The sequence below is a fragment of the Pygoscelis adeliae genome, unplaced genomic scaffold, assembly GCF_000699105.1.
Source record: "Pygoscelis adeliae isolate BGI_AS28 unplaced genomic scaffold, ASM69910v1 Scaffold155, whole genome shotgun sequence".
Classification (NCBI taxonomy): Eukaryota; Metazoa; Chordata; class Aves; order Sphenisciformes; family Spheniscidae; genus Pygoscelis; species Pygoscelis adeliae.
In genome coordinates, this window is record NW_008824932.1 from 2,920,635 (window position 1) to 2,942,063 (window position 21,429).

Below are 21,429 nucleotides of genomic sequence, written 5' to 3' on the forward strand. Positions count from 1 at the left end.
AGGAGGAGCTTGGCTCTAATCTGAATTTAGAAGTTGCTGCAAAGAAACCAAGGTAGCTTTACATTAGTGTAAGAAAGGTGCAAGATCAAAACCAAGCCTAGGGCAGTGCTCTGTCGTGACATGGTTTCTTTATAATGAAAGATAGTGAAAGAAAATGAGTGGCACAAGAATTTTAATGCACCCCAGACACACATTTACAATGATTAAACAGATCACTACTTGTAAAACCCAAGGGTCCAACTTTACAAACCTTTACCCAAGCAAGCAGTTTCACTGAAATCAATGGGATTATTTGCTTATGTAAGGACTGTTTATCTCAGCTGAGATCTGTGGGTTTAGGCCACACATTTCTATTCAGATCTTCTCTGCAGCAGAATACACAAAGTCGTATGAAGAACGGGAGAACGCCGGCACCTTGGAGTTAACTTTCATTTGTACCAGTACAGTATTCTCCGGCCCTCTGAAGCATTTGATAGACTGGGCATGTTTCATAATTGGAAATGCTGGCAAAAATACAAATTTCCTGATGTGAAGAACTGCTACTCATGGATAATAAACAAAATCAATTCTTATTTGCATATTCAATCAGATTTCGGTTTGCATATTAAAGCATAAGATGGTAGAATTTTCACACGGTAGATGGATCCCACTCACTTATTCATGCATATATGCATCCACTAATCCTTACACATGCCAAAATCGGTCAGAAATACTCTCTTTGCTAGGCATTCACAGCACAAAAACACTGTCCCTGCTGCTGTTCTCAACCTTCTCTTTTCGTATAGCGTATGACAGCATTCTCCCGCAGCGTTCTCCCAAGATTCTCTAATAGCCCCTGTTCTCTATTAGTCTTCTTTTCACTAGGCAAAGCGATAGTTTGAATTTTTGAATCATAATTTAAAAGGGATGCTGTCAAGTGTGTGTGTAAAGAACAAAAACCACTGGACCAGATTTTCAAAGGAGCTTCGGCGTGGACTTGACAATTTTGCTTGTAACTGTTCACTGCAAAATTCAATGTATCTCTCACCGTTAATATTGAAGTGTTCTGGACTAGAGCTAAAATCTGTAAATTTAGCCTATGCATACCTATTTTTCACATGCATCTACTAGGAAACAGAATTTAAAATATTTATATAGTCCCATACTATCAAAATATAAAATATTAACATTGTCCCATACACCACAAGTCTAATGAGAAACGATAACCCTGTAAGCTACGCTCTAAGGTGCTGAATGCCTGCAACATCTGTGGGACTTGAGGCAATCAGCACTATGAGCGATTAGGTAACAGGTTTGACGGTCTTGTAACCAGTCTGACAGCCTGGATATCTAATTTGCATCTAGCAGAGTGTCCTATTCAAATGTATATAATTTTGTGCATTAAATTAAACATTCAGCTGGAACCCTGTGCTTGAAACCCTAGCTAGCTGCAAACAAGAAATGTTTTCATGTAATTAAAGAAAAAAAATCACACGAATGATCATCAAAACTAAACCACAATCTGCTGCAGCAGCTTTTACTAGGTTAAGCACGGGGGACTGAAAAAAGTAGAACTGCCTGGGGTATCTGAAATAATCAGGTATAAACAGAAATGGTATTTCACTCTCCCAGATGAGTGAAACGCAAAACTCAGCCAGCATGAAGATGAAAGCTCATATAGGATTTCTAAAGTAATGCCAGCTCTGATCAATTGAAATGTTGTTAGCAGGAGGTTAAGAAGGTATTTATTTAACAATGGGACAGAATCTAATTGACTTTGCAGGGAGAGGAGAGAGAGCAGGCAGGCAAGGGAGCACCAACTCATTCTTCTCTTTGAATCTTACACAGCCCTTTTTGGAAGGAGGCAGAAGCGCAATCCTGTGCTCCCGCAGCGCGTATTTTGCCCTCTGCAAACACCAAGGGCGCATTCGTGCCCGTGTGCAGGGTCTCCCCTACAAAGGGCCGAGCCGCCGGCGGCCCTGGCTCTGTCCCCTCGCGTCACCCAGGGCAGCTGTGCTGTTCTGCTTCTGCAGAATGCCTCCCAGTGTCCTCGCAGCGTGCTGCAGCAGAGCTCTGCTCCCAGCTACAGAAGTCAAACCCTCCTCTGTTTTTCTAGCTCTAAAGAATTTAAGCCATCCATATAAATAACCAGAAAATAAGGGTTTAAGCCAGTTATGCATCTCGGGGCTCCTTGCATTTGTTTGCTCATGCTAAATGTAATGGAAATCACAGCTTTCCTAAAAAACAGGCAGAAAAAAGAGGAAGAGAATTTGTGTTTAGGTTCCTACCCGCTTGGTTAGTTGTCACAGTGACTGACACAGCTTGGTCCTGGCTGGGATTTTGCTTGGACACTCCATTCACCGCCCAGACTTCAAAGGTGTAGTTAGTGTGCGCAAGGAGGTCAGTAATGGAGACTTTGGTGGTTTTCAAGCCGTTCTGCTGGGGGCTGAAGTGCACACCACTGCCACAGGACCGGCAGCGGCTGAGGTCGCCGGCACCGCACCTCTTGCATACCACGTTGTAGGAGATGTCTTCCCGACCACCTTTGTTCTGGGGGGGGCTCCACTCCAAGTTCACCGATGTCTCATTGACATTGGAAATCAGGTTCTGGGGAGCAGACGGAGGGCCTAGAAAGAAAAAGTCCACATGTTTTTAGTAACTGGAAAACCTTACGTACTATCTTCAGACTTAGGGGTCCTGGGTGATACTGAGCGTGTCTAACTCCCGGTTAAGTCAAGGACAGCGGAGACCACGCAGAACTTTACTTCTCTGTGTTCTTAACGAAGGTGAAAAATTACCTGGTAAGTCAAACTCTGATCTCTTCATGTGATGAATTAACAGCATTTTCCAGCTCTAAATGAGCTTGAAAGCCCAATATTGCAATTAAACAAGAGTGGGGTTTTTTTACTTTCACTACTTATACTTGTTATGAAAAACTTAAAATTTACATATTTTACATTAATTTTTCCATGATCTCCCGAGCAAAGCATCAAATGCACAATCTCCTGCTTCACTTCAGATTTTCAAGGTCCCCCCTTACCTACAGGCTAGACTCTCATTGAAACTGTTGATTTCCCGATATTTTGTTCTTAAGAACAGAAGTGCAATATTTTCCAGACAAGCTGATGTCAGATCGCATTCAGTGAACACCGAAGCCCATCAAGCAGGGAGCTGGACATGACATTTTGGGATGCAGGAAGGAGATTTGAGTAGAAAGCCGGACACAGAACTAAGGCTCTGAAGGACGGAGAATAAAGGTTACAGTAGGGGAGTGCTGGAGAATGTGAAAGGACCGGGGAGGAAAATACGGTGAGCAGCTGAAGGAAGAGCTGACACAAGAAAACTGGTCAGGAGCAAGAGACCATACAGAAAGCTTGGAGATACGGCTGAATCGGAGACACAAGGTCAGCGCTTGCACCACAGGGACAGGAGACTTTAAGGCTCGTAAACAGGCTGCCAAACAGTTCCCAGCTGGTTCCAGCATGGGGACGATGGGATTCGGGGACAGAGCCGAGGGCAGGCTGGGGACGACCTCCTGGGGCAGGAGAGGGGCAGAGCTGGGCGCAGGGAAGGGTTGGCGGGAGCAGAGCAGAGCCCGCAGGATGCAGCTCCTCCCGGCACCTCCAGCAACCCGCTGGGACTGTAATGGTCGGTTCTGCCCGACCGGGCAAGCTGCCTCCAGCAGCGCCCTGCCTCGCTCAGTAACCAACGCACAGGCAGAAATCTTATTTATATGCTTAAATCCCCACAGGCCCAAACCCAAGAAACACACTGAAAATGCAGAAGAGCTAATCCTGTGACTCTTAATCTAATTTCAATACAGTTGAGGTGAGACACACTTTTTGTACCCTTAACAAGGATGATTCAGAGCAACCCCATGAAACAGATGGGTATTTTATACATCACAAAAAGCTTCACTGATCATCGAAAGGCAGCCTGTTCCGGGGTAGAGCACGAGGGCGCTCTGACTACGCACGCAATACTTTGGGACAGGACATAGGGTAAATACTGTATCGAATAGAAATGAAACAGAGAGTGAGAATGAAGCTTGCAAAATGTAATGATCCAAACCGGAATACAGTAAAAATAGCAGTCCTTAGTAATTGCTCACAGCTAGAGCTTTAAATACAACTATTATTACCAGAAAAATACTGGAAATAATTTTATAGAAAGTCACAAATTCAGTTTTTAGTCAAGACACAGGAGAGCTTGTGAAAGCTTCTTAACTTTTATCAAAATACATTTGACGGTTGGAATTCAAAAAAAGTTCAACCAGATCTCCTGGCAGAAAAGGAAAAAAAGTTCTGGCAAGTTTCATTCCAGGTTTTCCACTCCTGTTATTTGTCAAATGTTATGAAACTGGAAAAAAATTCAGCCAGCACCAATAGTTGCATTAAGCGTATAACTAAATCAATCATAATCTCTCACATGCCAAAGGTACAAAAGCAGCCGACAGAGTAAGATGGGAACCGAATACATTACGGTGAAATTCTGCTGAAATTACAAAGTGACTCAAGTGTAGCAGCGAAGAGGTTAAGCTGTTAAGAGGTGACTGCGGTGAAGATTAATTCTGGCTGCCTCGATTCATCAGGTGCCTCTAAGAGGAAGCCTGAGACCTGAGCACACTGCGGAGGACGTGGTTTTGAGGGCTGCATCACGTCCCTGGGTCTGTGCTTGAAGCCGCCAGGACGTAACACACGTTCAACAGGAGACAGGACTTTTATTTTGGCTGAGGCAGGTAGGTTAAGAAAAGAGTCTTTAAATTACATCGAGGTCAAATGTATCTACTTATCTTCAGCACCTAAATGAAAGGCCTCTGCTGCAAGAGTAGCTGAGCAAGGATTCTTCCTCTGTGCTCACTTCAGAAATACAAAATTAATATATTCATTTCGAAAAGAGGGAAATCCTTCCTTCCTGCCAAACCTTTGAAACAGTCTCCGAGTTAATTGGGGCTGACAGACAGAATTACTGCAAGGAGGAGAGAGCCCGGGCCAGCCTCTGCGCCCGGGAGCCCTCCTGCCTGCTGCACCACCGGGCTGCCATTCATGACTTGTATTTATACACTGGCGGCATTTAGGACTCCTAAGGACAAAACCCTTTTACTCAAAGATCAGTTACCAAACACAGTAAGAGATGTTTCCTGCTCCAAAAATGCTTAGAAACTAGCAGAGAAAGAAAAGGGAAAGAAACTGTTTTTAATCTCTGTTCATCGCGCAGAAACTGAGGTAGAGAGAGATGCGGTGAGACGACAAGGGCACACAAGACGGGCCTTGCACATCTGGGCATCGGTCGCAACTCTCCCAAGTCTCAGCCCAGTGCCTCTGCCCCGTAACCAGCTCTCCTTCCCCCAAAAGCTGGGTTTGCCAGCTCCCCTGGGCAGGAGAAAGCAGTCTCTGCTCAGCCTGCAAATACACGGGCCTCCTTTTCAAAAATACACTGCGAGTGCAATGAGGTGGAAGACACTCCTGAAATCATGAACCCGAGCGGCAGTGCAGGAACCGCCGAGCAGGAACTGATCTAAACCCCATCTACCCCAAAACTCCCCAAACTGCCTCACACCAGGGCTCTCTCTTCAGGGCAGACAGGCGCACGAGGTGACAACATTTGTCCCTCCGCGCTGTCGAGGAGGCAGGAGAACAAACAAAAGCCTCTAGAGGAAACCAGCAGCCTCAGTAGACTGCAAGCCTAAGTCCACGCTGTGCAGTGGAGGTCTGACCTCGCCAGACGGTGGGAGCTGAGGACGGCTGTCCTCCCAGAGGCCGTTCAGTACCTGGCAGCAGCAAGCCCTGAACAGAAACTGCTCCTGTGGGAAACGGCAAGAGCTTTACAGGGAGAAAAAACAAAAGGCGTTTTCTTACAGAGCGTTCACTTGCTGCAATCACACAAGCGAGAGCACCGACTCGGAGCACGGCCAGAAGAGCTGAGATAAGGTGGTGCCAGTGCAAACGCCTCCCCTCCCTGAGCAACGCCCAGCCCTGCCAGGGATGCCCTCATTTCAGGGGGATATTCGTGAAGCGAAGTACTGCACGTAAGGAAGGTTCATACTGCCACAGTTACGGTCTGAAAGAGGTGCCTTTTAGCTCAGATACAGCAGCCAGTTTGGGGTTAAACTCAGACTTACTCTGATGTCCATTAAGATATTTTCCAAGGCTCTAGGTCCAGTTTCACGTGGGAAAATGTGCCAGAATGAATCAAGCTCCTCAGAAGCAAAAAGTCAGTAATTAGTATGTGGGACAGGGCATTGCAGTGTCTAAACAGAGACGCAACGAAGCGGAAAACCAGGGAAGCAGATGCTTGCAGGTCACAGAGATGACTGCACCACCTCCAGCATGAAAAGGAAGATGCGGGGGAGTCTCCAAATGGTGGGCTGACATTACAGTGAGGGGAAAAGCAATTTCTTTTCTTTCTGGAGCATAGTCATCAATGGAGCTGTTGGCACTGGGAGTAGGGGGAGTTTCAGATTGATGGGCCTGGTTTCAGATGTTGCAACACAGGGCGTATCTGCTCCTTCAATGGTGATCAGGATTTGCTTTGTTTCTGACAACAGGGCCGCTGCCGACAGATGAGACGAAAACCCTTTCAGGGCCGTGGCAGGCTGGAAATGCCAGCGCTGTTTCAAGAAGAACCCAGCTAGCAGGATCCCGCAGGAACAACGTCCTGCCGGCCAGACCACCGCCCTCACGCAAACCCTCTGTCCTCCTGCAGAAAAATCTAGCTACGGGGCAGACGAGAGGGGAGACAAGGAGCTGCGCCACTGAAACTGGTGCCAACGTCTGTGATTTCCTCCTGAACCCCATGATTTACAGCATTTTTCTTAAAAATCCTGCTGATGGAAGCATGCTATTGCACGAGCCATTCGGCACTCTGGAAACACGGAGCTAATAGTGCCACACAGCCCAGGAGAGCTTAAAAATGTGACAGTCCCTACAGAGGGAAAAAAAAAAAAATCTAGACATTTTTATTCTGTAAAACAACTAATTTTAAAGTTCATTTTTTGATGTTAGGAAGCCAAGTGCTCTCGCTTTCCTTGCCCAAGACAACAGAACCTGAGAGATGGATCTGCAGAGCCACTCGCACGTCTCCCGTTGGGGGACTGCAAAGAGGACCCGGTTTGATCATGGGGCTGGAAAGCCGGATCCCTCACCCAGCCCACTTACCAGCACCGTGAGCGGACATGGGGGACTCCTCTGTGGGAACAGAGGGAACGGAAGTTTTTAATTTTATTCCTTCCTGGGGCTCCATAAATCTTGCTTCACAATAAACCCATCAAAATCAACTGAGCCATGAAGCAAATGGAAAGGCTCTGGGTGGAGCAGTTCATTGTGTGTATCAGGGCTGAGGGAAACACTAAAGAGTCTGTTTAGCAACAAATAATCTTTGTCAAGCTAATCCTGCTATCTTCCTCAAGCCTCCTCTTAGATTTACTTAAATGTATTGGGCAATGCAGATTGTTTGGCTTTCTCTTGCTGCAATAAGCTATAGCCATTACACCTATCTGTCTCTCTCACCCACAGACAGATCTGTCCGTCTTAAGGACAATGTTGTATCCTATGTCAAATGAATATTCAGGAAAACTAGAACTTTTAAGGGGTTAATAGCATGAGCATTACTTGTACTAAAAGGACTGATGTATTTTAGCACTCTTACCACAATCTCAGGCTGCATTTTAACTTTTCATCCATCAATATTTCTCTCCCTCCCTTCCTACAAAATACTCAAGTCCCTCTCCAGTCAGAAGCCTCCCGCACGCCACCGCAAGTCTGATAAGAGGCTTGATGAAAACCATGACAAGGGCACGTATCAACACCTGACGGGCTCCCTCCTACCTTCCAGAGCACAGGACGTCTCCGTGTGCTACGTTACCTGCGTGCCAGCTCTCTGTGGATTATAGGTCTCTGCGGGCATAGTTAAGGAGCCTCTGTGATTCATACCAGGAATCAAGTCCAGTCTGAGCACCGAAGCGACTCACATACAGCTTCCGCGGTGAAGACCCTGTAATGAACTCGCTATCCGGGACTGAACTAGCACCTGTGGGGTGCAGGTGGCAAGGGGCCACGGCTGTGAAGCGAAGCAGGCTGCAAGACTAACACCGGGCATAATGACCTTTCATCAGTAAACTGTTTATTTGCAAGGAAAATAATATTTTACATTTAAATCAGCTGCCCTACACACTGAGGGACCATCAGAGGGTGTGGGCTCAAAGTCTGCCTGTTGTTCAGATACCATCCTGCTGAGGAAGTTATCCCAAAGCCCCTTTCTTCCTGCCGCCGAAGGATAACAGTACAACTGTAGGAGGTTCAGCCTAGTGGAACTGGCAAAATCGCTCCACCAAGGAAAAAGAAAGTCTATCCTGACCGCAATGAACAATTTCAAAGGCAAATAGCGCAAAGACGATTAGCTGCAACTGAGTGAATATTCCTGCTATTCCTGCTGCCCTCAGGGATCCGTCGCGCCCAGCCCTTCATGCATGCCAAAGGGAAAGTACAGACGCCAGGACCCTCGGCGTGCCCAAGGACGGGGTCTAACCAGGCTGCACCAGGACTGCAGGTTCAGCACCGCTGCCGAGCCACGGGCCCAAAGGAGAGCGCCTCTCCCTTGACAAACTCCATATACCTCGAACCCATGTCAAAGGGCGTGCTGTAGCTGGTCTCCCGGAGCTGGAGGGACTCCAGCGAGACAGGCAGACAGGCATGATTTCTCGGGCGTGCAGATAGACTGCAACCAAGTCAGCCCACCCTTTCTCCCCACCTCTGTAAACCCGACCGATCTATGCAACCAAAAAATACCTCTGGAAACTAACCCTGGGATCTGAGTGCACTGTGCTGGGGAACTGTATTTAAATGGTTATGACAAAGGTTTTAATATCCCTGGTTTTACATCTTCGCTTTTTATTACTGATCTGCCCAGCAAGGTGCTTCTCTAAAAGTTTCTGTGGGTGTATGCAGTAAATTCAATTACAGTTTTCTACAACTGGACCAGACAGACTTGTTTGACATAAAGAATACTGTCTTCACTAAACCAGTTAATTTAGTTCAGCAACAGTGTATGGTTAGGAGGCGTGGATTAAAGGACAGTGAAAGGTGAAGAGAAAGAAATGATTCCCAGCAAAACAGCTCCCAAGTGACTTTGTTGTCCCATAAAATGACAAGAAATAAGGAGGAGCTTGCAGCTTGGTTCTTGGCTGTCCCAGGTTGATAGGATGCCAGAATCCCGCTTTTAGACAACTAGCAGCTCCAAATTTTGGGCAAACAGCTTTTGTTTACCAAAGCTATAGGCAAGTAAAAAAAAATTATTTTTCCTTTTCTCAGTGGTCCTGTGGACAAAGCACTGAAAATAAAGTTCTGGGCTTTGGTTTGGCCAATTTTATCAGAACCGAGTAGCCATGGTATACTATTTTCTCAGGCTGAAAAACAAAAACGTCACAAAACAAACTGAAGAGCCCCTCAGCACAGGGTTCTGACACTTAACGCCTTTAAAGTGAGTTTAGCACTTACAAGAAACCCACTGTGATGGCACCCAAAATAAAGCGCTCTCTAGCCACGAACAGCCGCCTGCCCACACTCCTCTGTCTTAGCGTGTCCGCTGGCACAGGGCTCCTCACCAGGAGCTCCTTTTTTTGTGCCAGCTTAGTCCTCAGCCATTAACAGTGGTAATGGATTATTCTGGCAGCAACATCACCCATTAAGGACTAAACTGATATTATCAGTATTTGGACTGTAACCACATCTGTTTACTGCTGACCTATGGTACGGTTAATATTTATTACCTTGAAAGATCTATCTGTGGGAGGAGATCTATTAAAAACGCAAGCTGAAACCCACATTCTCCAGGGAAGTGCTAATGGAGATATTTCAAATATATACCCTCAAGAAGGCAAGCCTTCGTTATGAGCATCCTGTCAGTCACCAGATCAGTGCATTTAAAATGTACCCTCCTTTAAAAGAAAGATGCTTTCAGAAGATATGTATGTGGCTAAGTAATGAGCAGGATGAGGCTTTTGAGCCCTGGAAGGAGAAAATGATTAAAAAAAAATAATTTACTCTGTGTGTGCACGTGTGTAAAAGCACATTTCTCTATCAGGTAACGGATGTCTCTGCAGCCAGGGCAATGGATAATTATTTTCAAGTGGGTTGTCACCCTGCATTCAGTCTGCGTTCGCCTGACAGTGTGAAATCGGAAGGAAGCTTCATTGGCAATTCCCACCAGACATCAGAAAACCTCAAGCATGTAGAAAAGACTTTAATCTTCTTTAACCATTCCCACACTCTCCCTGAGGAAAATATCACCTCTCTTTTTTGAGGCAGAAAAAGTAGACCTTAGCTTGATAAGGATTAAAAATTATTCTAACAGTAAAAATAATACGATAACCTGCTGCAGTTTGAAGCTTTCTAACTTCACCCTCAAACTGAGAAAACCCTATAAACACACTGTTAAATGCAGCAGAGTGCCAGCTACGGGTGTTTGTTAATCAAAGTCAATCAGGCAGACCAGCAGGCTTCAATGGGCTTTGGACCGGGACTGACAAAAGGATCCTATTTATGAGCCTGCTCAGAGACACTGACCCTCTTCATCTCTGGTGATTTCAAAGGGAACTCAGGGTATTCAGAAATCTTGAGCTAATTTGCTACATAATAAACAAGATTCATACAACAGGGAAGGTTGCTATGACTCACCATCATTTAAAAGGAGCCTAGTATGAACTGGCCTGTTTTGAATCGGCAACTTGGCCTTGGCTATACTACAGAGGAGCAGTTATGTCTTTGATAAGTTACAGGAGCAGCAGGCACCTGGGAGTAAGCATCCAACTGCCTAATAGCAAGAAAACCTAACTAGAAATGCACTATCGGAAGCAGTGAAAAGTTTAGCACGTCTGCTATACAAGACCTGAAAGCCAGCTTTTGTGTACAACACAGCGAGAATAAAGAGAACAAATAAAGAGGTGTAAAAAATAAAAGATCCATACAATGAACAACTCCAACGATCTTTGGGGCATATCTACAGAGAGCAATGAAATGTCACTGGAAGTACATCAAGTACCTTTGAAGGGGCTAGCTCAAGCCCTAAGAGGCCGTACGACTCTGCTCAGGCTTTTAGTCGCACTGCAGCCTCGCCGATGGGACCATACCGCTACTCCCTCAACAAGGCCTGACGATGCCATTATTGCACGGACAGCCTTTAACAATTCTGATCAGTACTCTATAACTTGATCATGATCCTAAAATTCATCTCCCTGGAGGCAGGGCTGGCTGAGTGTGAAATAAAGAGTTTACTATTTTCAGAGTGAATGCAACAAAAGTAATTATTAAATAATCAATGTCTTTAAACTCTTTAAGTTCCCTCACTAAAATGTCTGGCAAAGCGGTGCCAGGCACAGCCGCCAAGAAAAAGCACCTTGGCCTCCTCTTTCCGTCTCATAAAGCTTCATTAAACATGTACAACTGTGGAGCTGTCAATAATGTTTCAGCATGTGAGCTGTGAAGCCCTTCAGATAAGCCTTTGGTGTTGATCTTTAACCATCTGAAAGACAAGTTATAACGCAGAGTAAACACCTGGGCCGTGTAAGTTTAGGCTCAGAAATAAAGTCCACACTTTCCTGTGACAGTTGTCTATGTTGCTGCCACTAATTGCTTCTTTCAGCAGTTGTGGACAGGCCTCCTGCTGCCGTGGGCTAATTTACACAAGCACTGACAGTTCGGACAACCCTCGCTTCTTGTCTGCCTGGCTATTTCTGACCATTTATCATTATAGATTATGTGTTTTTACAACTGGTGAGACCAAAGTCAACAGTCCGCAAGATGCAGCAGCCACTTGAAATATCAATCATCTGCTCTATTTCCACCCCCCCTCTCCCTTCTGTGCGCGGTTAGCATTACAACTGGGTTTTAATAAGGCAACTGATTTGGTAAACAATTCTTAATTTATTTACTCGGGCAAGACTCCTTTGACTTCAGTGGGAGTTCTGCCAAGCTAGGGATCTTGGGCCAGCGCCAACGAGAAAATGCCCATTTTACTGGCACGTACGATTTCCTATTGACTTGCCAAAAGAACCCTGGTTACCATCTTCACAACAGGCTTTGTTCCTTTCACCTGGAGAACAATCTAACCGATATTTCCTCTTCTCTCCAGGCTAAGGGCGTAAGGCAAAGAGGTCCAGTTACCACTGGCAGAGGTGTGGGAAAACTGATGCTTGCAGGTGCCACCCCTGTGGGCTCTGGGTTTCTCTTCCAAAAACCACCACGTAAGAACATTTTGCATTGCCACGTATGCTAAGACATGTTATCGCATCTACTCTAATACGCTCTGCTGCAGACAATACCACCCGTGTTCACTCAGTCTTTCCAGATAAAAAGAAGAATTCCACTGCGGATATCAGAAAGTTATCTGACAGTCTGACAGGAAAGTAATCCAACCAGAAAAATAAGTTGCTCTGTCATTGGCCCAACTGCTGAATTTCTTATTCTGTTAGCCCTCTAATTTACTTCAACGACTCCACGGAACTGGGTCCTGACTAACCAAATCAAAGCCCCCACTTAACTGAGTAAATGTCTCTGTTAATTTAAGGCTCTGGCCAGAAAATCAGAAGACAGCTAATAAACAGTTGCTGTATTTAAAGGAGTGATGATTTTAAGTTGACTGATTATAAACACACGTTGCCAAATTACTCCCGTCTCTTCTCTTCAAGCCATAACCACTCCCCTTCTTATTCAACGTCTTCTCAACTCCTTCAGCCCGTCACCACAGACGAGGGGAGACAGCTTTCTCCTTTGAGATTCCCATCACTCACAAACCCTTTCTCTCGGTCTGGCAGCGACTGATGGTCTATTTTCCCAGCCTATGCGGAGAAGAAAAATCATTCTCTCCATACTGCCTACCCACTGTTCCCTCTGCTCCCGCAGCCGCCATACCGCACCTTAAAAGGCATTTTGACTTACTGTTTACATAATGAACAACCTTATATGATGTTTTAAGAACAAAATAATTTATTTAAGGTATGGACATTAAAGACGTGGAAGAATTATTATGTCATAAATTTAACTTCTGAAGACCAGAGGCTGTATTGGCATGTACCTCATGTTACAGAGAACGGGCTCCAACAGCAGAGGTTAGACTGAAGTAGTGCCAGAACAAGTATGCAAACCCTGGGAAGGAAGCATGGCAAAGCCAATGCAAAGCTACCTACGACATACCAGCCAGCACGGCCGCACGTTGTACCCTACTTTGTTACTCTTCTAAAAGCTAGAACAGTGATAATCGGCGTCTGTCTGGAAATTTAGAAGAGGCACAAGTTAAGTTGAAGGAAAAAGAGCACATTTGTTTATTTAGAAGTCTAAGCAATCATAATAAACATATCCTCAAATAATCAGCTCCTGTGTAATTACTCATTTGCAAGCACAGTTATTAGGTAGGTAAATTCCCTCTTTTTTGAAAATGCAGGTCAAATATTTATCTCTGAGATATATTAAATGCAACACAAGATTGCGCTAAGGGTGTATATTAGACTGTAACATTTACAAAATTGAAGTGTTCAGACCTTTTTTAAAGCCTTGACCTTGGAAACAAATAAGGACAGTGTTATTTTAATGTGCATTCAAATTTTAACAACACAGTCACACAGCTCTAGTGGAATCCACATTGAGTTTCCACTGTAGATTGCTCATCATTTCATTATGGTTCATTATGCTGATAACTGTCAGAAAGCATTAGACGCAGGAGCCTTGAGTAATAGCACTGAAATGGTAATTTAAAAACAATATACTTTCTGGAGGAAATACAGCAGTGCACTAAATTCAATTAGAAGAGGCGAATGTAAAGACAAGTAAGCGACGTTTGCTGTTTGAAGTCAGGCTCTTCGATTTCTTGATAACCTAAACTGGAGAAAGCCCTTTTAAAGCAGGCACTTTTCTCTTGCATCTCACTAAATTTGCTCTCATTATCTCTAAGCTTCTCTGGTATAAACTGTCTTAAATGCAACCGCTTCAGAAATATTTCAGGCCACACCAAAATATCAATCAGTCAGTCACTGTTTGGGTGGCACAACGGACTGAATTATTCAGGGTCATTTACGGAGACAGATTTCAAGCTGGACAGTCTATGCTGGTAATCTCTCTTTTGTAAAGGGCTCCCAATTAAAAATCATTAATAATCTGAATCGAACAGACAATATAAACAATACAAAACCGTTCCGTATTCGCTCATAATGTGAGCGTTGTTTGTTAAGAAACAGCTAGAGGACCCGACTCATTAACGGTGGGGACGCAGGCCCAATGCCCATTAACTTGGGTGGGAACTGCACCTGCCTGCGCCAGGCTGCAATTCACAGGGTACCTCCTTACGGAGAAGGAAATTCAGGGATGAGGACCATGATCGAGACTGACTGTTTTCCAGCCTCATGGATTTGTGTGTCGCTAAGGCAATTCATGCTCCATTAGATTGCTAACCTTATGAAAGACCCATTCTCTCAGCAAGTACTGAAATATAATGAAGCTCTCAACAGTTGCCTTAACGTTATTTTTGCGATGCTTCCAAAAGGGAAAGGCGTCCGTGTTTTCCACAGTTTGCGCTCAAGTGTACTACAGGTCAATCGTACCATCTCCATGCCCAAGCACACAGTTGACAAGCCCACTGCGCTTCGGAGTTGAAAGTCTAAACTCCTGAGTCAGGTCAAAGCGGCAGATCCAGGGCGGCTCTGCTCCTCAGTGGTGACAGACACGTTGATGATTACCCCCATGAGGCAAGCTTGAGGGAAAAGATGCATCAGTAAACGCATGTACGTCAGGGTGTCTACGCCTGGCCTTCTGACACAGCCCACTCCACCGTCTCCTACGCTCAAGTCCCTCCACGTTCTGCCCTTACTTGTACGAGATTTAAGCCAGACATAACTACTCACTCTAGCAGAGCTAAAGTAGAGCAGAATACTAAAACTAGGGTTTGAGTTATCCGTTTAGATTGGATGCCTGGCTTACCTGAAGGGTAGGCACAGGTTTTACAACTCAACAACAGATGGAGACGTCAGAGAGTGGCATTATGGAATGAGAAAACTCTGGAGCACCTCTGCTGACCAGCGCATCAGGAAGGAGGTGTCGCTTTTATTACTTACCATGGGAATTGCGAGAAAGGAAAGGGAAGGGGAATTCTCCAATTCCCTTTCATCCACTAGCACAATCAGGCTAATGGAAAGTCATAACAGTCTTCCTCCCCCAACCTAGAAGGCGAGATAAGTGACAAGGCCAGCCAGTTTATTACTAAAGGAAATCAATAGCCAAGGGTCAAAGCTTTACAAAAACACATCCTAAGAACGCTGAAGTTCTTCATCTTAAAAAGTGTTTAGAAATAATAAAGAAAGGATGAATCCACAGTCCATTCCAGGTGTTCTCTCCAAATCACCAAATGTTACTTTTATTCACCTGGTCTAATAGTTCTCCAAGTGAACAGAAACCTGATTTTACAAGCCAGTGGAGCAGAGTCTATCTTTTTGCTAGAAGAATGGATCTCAGATACTGTGTTTTATTTCTTCATTAGTGCGCCGTCACACTGAGCGATTACTAAATGCAGGGCTGAATGAGAATACCGGGGTTAAAGAGAGCATAATGAACAAAGAAGGTGCCTGATTATTATGGCTGTCAGCACAAGGGAATTGGGTTTGTCACCTGGTTTAACCAACTGGTAAGAACTGATTAGAGTCTGAATCCGTCTGAAGGAACCTTTGATGTTTACGCTCCCTTCTGTCTCCACATCTTGTCAGGAAAGGCAGACAAACGGGGAGCTTCTTCCAGAGGGCCTTCCTTCAGCAGAAGCCCTTGAAATGTTTTCTGTCACTCGCCTCAAGCGCGTGGGCAGAAGGCTACTCGGCCCGGGGAGCACGGCAAACGAACGGCCGCCCAAGGAGCCCCTTGCACCCCACGCCTTGCGCAACACAGAGGTGCACCACGCACGCAGGGCTGCATTTTGTGCCTGTGCAGGTACCACCATCGTAGCAATGTTCAACCACTGCTAAGGCAGACCTCAAAGAGGGGACATTAGTGAGCACAGCAGCGGGTGGGGGAGCAAAGCTGCCCCACAAGCCAGCTCAGAAATAACTTCTGTGTCTTCCTTCACCTCGGATCACAGAAAAAGAAGCCCTTAAGCTACGGGAAAATTCAAAGCTCTGAAATGGGACCTCCAGAGACAGGCCTGTTTTCCAAGACCAGGTGTCCGTGGGATTGTGGTGTTGGCTTGCCTCTGCATGCCGACTCCTCCTAGACTGCTGCAGAGATGAAGACTGAGGCCAGCACCATGGCCCTTGCCTTCTCTTCTTCCCTCTTCGTATCTTCAGGATAAAAGACCAAGATCAGGGACTTCAACTTTGACTGACCTCCAAAGACAGGAACGGGGAAGGGTGCCAGAAGTAGGTCCAAGACTTGACAAAAAAGGGCTAAGCTTGCAGGGGTACATTTTGCAATACAAGCAAACACACATATCGTTTGCTCACAATTCCCCCATCTGGAAGTGTTTTGCTGTCTCCTCATACTTCACTCACTGCACACGCCTATTTAAATTCAACCAGTTGATTACTAATTTGATTTCAATTTGGTCAGGATATCACTCACTAGGACCAGAAGAAAATTTTGCTGGTATAATGTTATTTAGGGTGTACCTTCCAAACAATAGTTTTATTGTTGCAAAAAGACATTTTTCCTTTCAAAATGGTCAAGCTTTATATCTCCTAGTGTAAATTATATTATAAAAAGCATGTTCCTACCCACTTCAGCAAGGTTTCACAATACAGTTAGACCTCCATCCCCCGTCAACATTTGGCAAGGGATATACAGACCTCTCTGCTTTCCTACTAAGCGAAAGCAGCTGCTCCTGGCTATGCCCAGACCTGCTTAACCACCACCCAGCAAAACTCACAGCTGAAAAGGAGGAGATCACTGAAGAAGAGCTGGAATCAAGGGGGTGTGGGGAAGGGATGAATGCTGGCTTAGTTATGGACATACTTTGTTTCTGCCTTGTAAGGGAGAAATTAAGATTTAAATAAATGTGAGTCATCTCTCCAAAATGAATTTGGAATATATTAAAATGTTACAAAAGAAATATCTTAGCCTTCCCTCACTCACAGACACACACACGCTCTCTACATAAATATACAGCTGAACTCCAAAAATCTGGAAGCGTTTCCAACAGCTTTCAGGGCAAGCCACACATGGATATCCCCTGGTAAAACACAGCCCTTTCACTTACTGTTTCAAACTTCTCTGCTCCTATAGAAGTGAAAACCGAAGAACTAGATGATCACAATTTAACACCAGGGCGTGCCTGGAATCCCAGGTCTTCGGCTGCGTGAGCCGTTAACCAACACGAAGGACAAGGAGTTGTTTCCCGTGGTTGTGCTCAGTGCACTACGCCTCTTGTTCTCCCTGCTGAAGGCATTTTGGTAGAACTAAAGCAAATTCCATTTGCTGTACATGATGTATTTATCTACAAAGGATAAAATAAACCATACTTTGGGTGTTTGTTTCATTAAGGTTTAAGATTTATTATTACCACCCCTTTCAGAGGAACACTTTTATGTTCCTAAGGGTCACCAGCTATGTTTTGAGCAAATTAGATATATAATGAGATTATGAATACTACCTATTTACCCTAGCTCGTACAATTTTGAGAAAAGCTTTCACAATCTCTACACATATCAATATTTAAAGAGATGAAAAGTGATGTGATCTACTGGAGACAGGTCCTCAGACTGGAACTTAGACCTGTATTTTATTTCCAACTCTGTTACTGAGGTGTGCGAGTCACTCCTCTTTTGTGGCTTTGTCTCCTCCTGATTTATTTAGACTGTAAGCTCTAAGGGTCAGTGCAACCATGTCACTGTTAGGAATTCAGGGCTGAGAACTAACGCGTCCTCTCCCAGAAGCATGATCCAAAACGCAAACTGCATCTTGCAAAGGGCTGTAAGAGCTACTGAATGCTGCTCTCAGAAGCAGGACACTTCTTCGAGACACGGATCTCCAAGCAATATTTTCTACTTACAGAGTCAAAGAAAGACAGGAGAAGAAATGGATGATAAAAGGGAAGAGACTGTTCAAAGACCAACTTACGAGTGCAGGGCATGGAGGCAGCATCGTTTTCAGCTCGGAAAAAGCCCCGATCGCAGGTGCAGGAGGTAGAGCCTTCCCAGATGGAGTAGCTGTGAGGCGGGCATTTGGCACAAGCAACATCTGTCGAGAGAGCCTTGTAGTATCCGATTTTGCAAGCTAGATGGAGGAACAGGAAGGGAGAGAGTTACTTGCCCAGGCTGCTATCATAAATTGCTGGCTTACTTATTCAAAATCAAGGCAGGAGACATTTCAAAGAGATCTAATGATGTCCTCTTAGCCCCAGGTGAAGAATTAACAATCATCACACTCTTAATGAGTAAGTAATCCTATGTCAGGGGATACTGATTTCTAATTCCAGCAAGAGCCATTTTAAAAGCTGGCTTGGAGATGGTAAAAAAAAAAATTATACTCTTCTATTGACACTGCCAGGAAATCAGCTGCCTCTTTGTGCTTACTGTGGAGTTGCATGTTGCTTAACCCATGTCCACCTGCATTCACACACACAGAGCACGACAAAAGGGGTGCAATTGGTTTATTCTATGACCACTTAAGGAATGGCAGCTGACAGTCAGACACTGCCAATTTTTAAGAGGGAGTGGGACAGGAACCCACTGGGATTGGCAGTGAGGTCCTCAGCCTAACATGCCTGGAAATGGCACGTCTCCCGCCTGGCAAGGCAGAATTCGTTTGGCTCTTTCTCCCCCAGGGAGGAAATCAGCTATGCTCTCCCCTCCTCGAAGCCAGGGCGTAGCAGTAACTGCACCACTGCCACCAGGTCCCACGTGCAGTTGGCAAGCTTTCGGTGCCATCATCTTCATAAATGCAATGGCTACTTTTACATCACTTGGAAAAAACTCATTGGCATCGTTCATAACACATTTTAATAGTGGCTAACAAGTATGTCATCCTAGAAATTTCTACCTTGGCTAGAGATAAAAGCCCACCAGCACCACTGGCTTTCAGCGCTACAGAGAACAGAGAAAATACCCAAGCAGGCAAACATGTAAAAAGGAAAGGTTGTTCCCAGTATTCACCACGCGACTCACTCTCACATCTCATCACTTAACACCTACGCTACCTTTAGGGTTCCCCTGCTATGCGCTGGCTCCAGAACACGGGGCCCAGCCCTCCGCACAGCCAGGGCTCGCTCTGTCTGTTTTACCCTTCCCTTAGTCCCCCTCGTTCTTTCCCTCCTTCTCCCACGAAGCCCTCCAATGGGAAACGGAGAGGGATTTTAGTAACACTTTTATAAAACAGCAAGTTACTTCATTCTTATTAACCAAAGCCATTTATGGAATTTCCTTAACGAGTCCTAACTTTACGGCATGCCGTGCACCATCTGTAGGAGCGGCGGGAGATCAGTCCGCTTTCGCTCGCTGTGGCTGTCACTGGACCAGAGGACCTTATAAAAACACCCTGCTCAAGTGACTAAGATTTATGCTTCCAGAGTTTACATGCATCATGTTATTAGATAAGGTTCAACTTGCAAGGTGCTTTTTGGCCATGCTTCAAACGGCCTTGGGGTTTCGATTAAAATCGGAAACCACAGCTTTGGCAGGAAGAACCACGGGGGTCAAACCCAGCCTCCCCACATCAGAGACTATTAGTCCCTGAGCTCAAATACAAACCCACTGGGGACGGCCTATCAGCCAGGCGGTCGCAGTACACAGGGCAACTCGTGTAAAACAGCTTATTCTGCTTGTGATGTGAATTGCCCAGGGGAAAAAAAAAAAACCAACAAAACAAAAAAAAACCACACATGGAAAATTACCTTTCATTTTTTGATGTGATTTGCACTATCTGGTGAGTGAGTTGTACTATCGCTACATGTCCTCTTGTGCCTGGTTTAACAACAGCAGCAGTCAAGTGGCAGATTCTGATCTGAGATACTATTCCCGGTTTTCACCGTCACAGCTCAGATCAGAAATACGCCTGAGCCTGTGTATGACCAGGACAGACACTGACAGGAGGAATCTTGCTGCCATATGTAAAGATAAGGCATGGAAAAACAGAATACAAGAGGAGACCAGGGTGGCTGCTCTTACCCACAGAATTCTCTCTATTATTCAAGTTGTTAAAATAAAACACGTAAACTCTAACATTACTGTTAATATGAACATCATAGTTCACAGAAATTATTAAATGAAGAGCTGTCTTTTGCATCTCCCTAGTATTAAAATACTTAAAAGATAAACGTTCTAGCACACGGCTGAAGATCTTGCTCGGGCTGTAACATGCTGTTGGAAAGGCAGGAAAATGTCACAGGTAAGGATTTTTGTGACCATTCTTCCTCCTCACTGTCTTTTCAGACTCACTGGTTTAAAAGGGAATAGATGGACACGGTTGGTACCGCAAGGTCAACAGTCTGTAATTCGAGGATCCCCCCCCCGGCCCCGTTTCACGCACTGTATTTTGTTTTCTACTATATTAAGCCAAGATCATTAATATTTCAAGACCTGAAGAAAGCTCTCCAAACGCAGTGGCTGCTCCTAAAGCACACACAGCCATTTTGCTTCAAAAACCACCTACTCCCGAACAGTTAGTTTTCTTCATTTTAGCGTGCTCAGAGATTCACCGCGTTTCAGCACGTGGCATAAAAGGACGTTAGAGAACGTGCTGCATTAAACCGCTAGCTCTTTGCCCCTAAGAGCTCCATGGCACTGTCACTTAAAAACTCAAATCTAATCCTGTACAAGCTGTTCCTAGCGTGAAGTACTGCTGACACACCTATTACAACCAGCGCCTGTTAAGGCTACGGATGGGCTTTTTTTGAAGGTTAACGATTGAGTAGGCAAACAAGAAGCCTGTACAAAACCTGTTCCCTGAAAGTCTTTATTGCTCGCTCATGACAAACCTTCATGCGGCTGCTTTTCTAGGGAGGATTTGCTCAGTGAGACCCGGCATGAATGGCGTTCTTGCACAGCTTTCGAAAGGTACCATTGTAAAAAGATTAGTTCACATGTGCAACGCAAACTTTGAATTCAATTCCTTGGCTTTGCCTTAATTAGTTCTTTCTGAGAGTTTTGTTTTGGTTTTTTTTTTTTTTTAAAGAGAAAAATCTTTTCTCGCAGGCAGATCACCCACAAACATAATGAGGTTACAATCATCTGCACTGGATCCAAGGAAAATTCTCAAACAAAAATATTTGCAGTACGAAAAAGCTCATTTTTTTTCTCAGAACCAACCACATCGATTTTAAATGGACATCAGCTTGAAACAATTATGTTGATAACTTTGAGTTCCAATGTTAAAATCTTTTTAATTGATATTTCTCTTAAAGTGAGACAGGATTTGTCAAACATTGCTGGTCATCATTATATGCCTTTTTTTTTTTCCTTTTTTTTAAAGTTTACCAGAGTGAGCATCGTTA

The 21,429-nt window shown here is 44.8% G+C and overlaps 1 protein-coding gene across 1 annotated transcript in view; it reads right to left on the reverse strand.

Annotated features, from left to right (window-relative positions):
- Positions 1-21,429, reverse strand: part of EPHA4 (EPH receptor A4) — a 101,825-nt gene that overhangs the window by 42,127 nt on the left and 38,269 nt on the right. Inside the window, exons 3-4 of the mRNA XM_009325046.1 lie at positions 18,060-18,215; positions 2,268-2,606 (exon numbers count right to left, since the gene is read on the reverse strand). Of these exons, the coding sequence (XP_009323321.1) occupies positions 2,268-2,606; positions 18,060-18,215 (495 nt within the window). The remainder of the gene's footprint in view (positions 1-2,267; positions 2,607-18,059; positions 18,216-21,429) is intronic.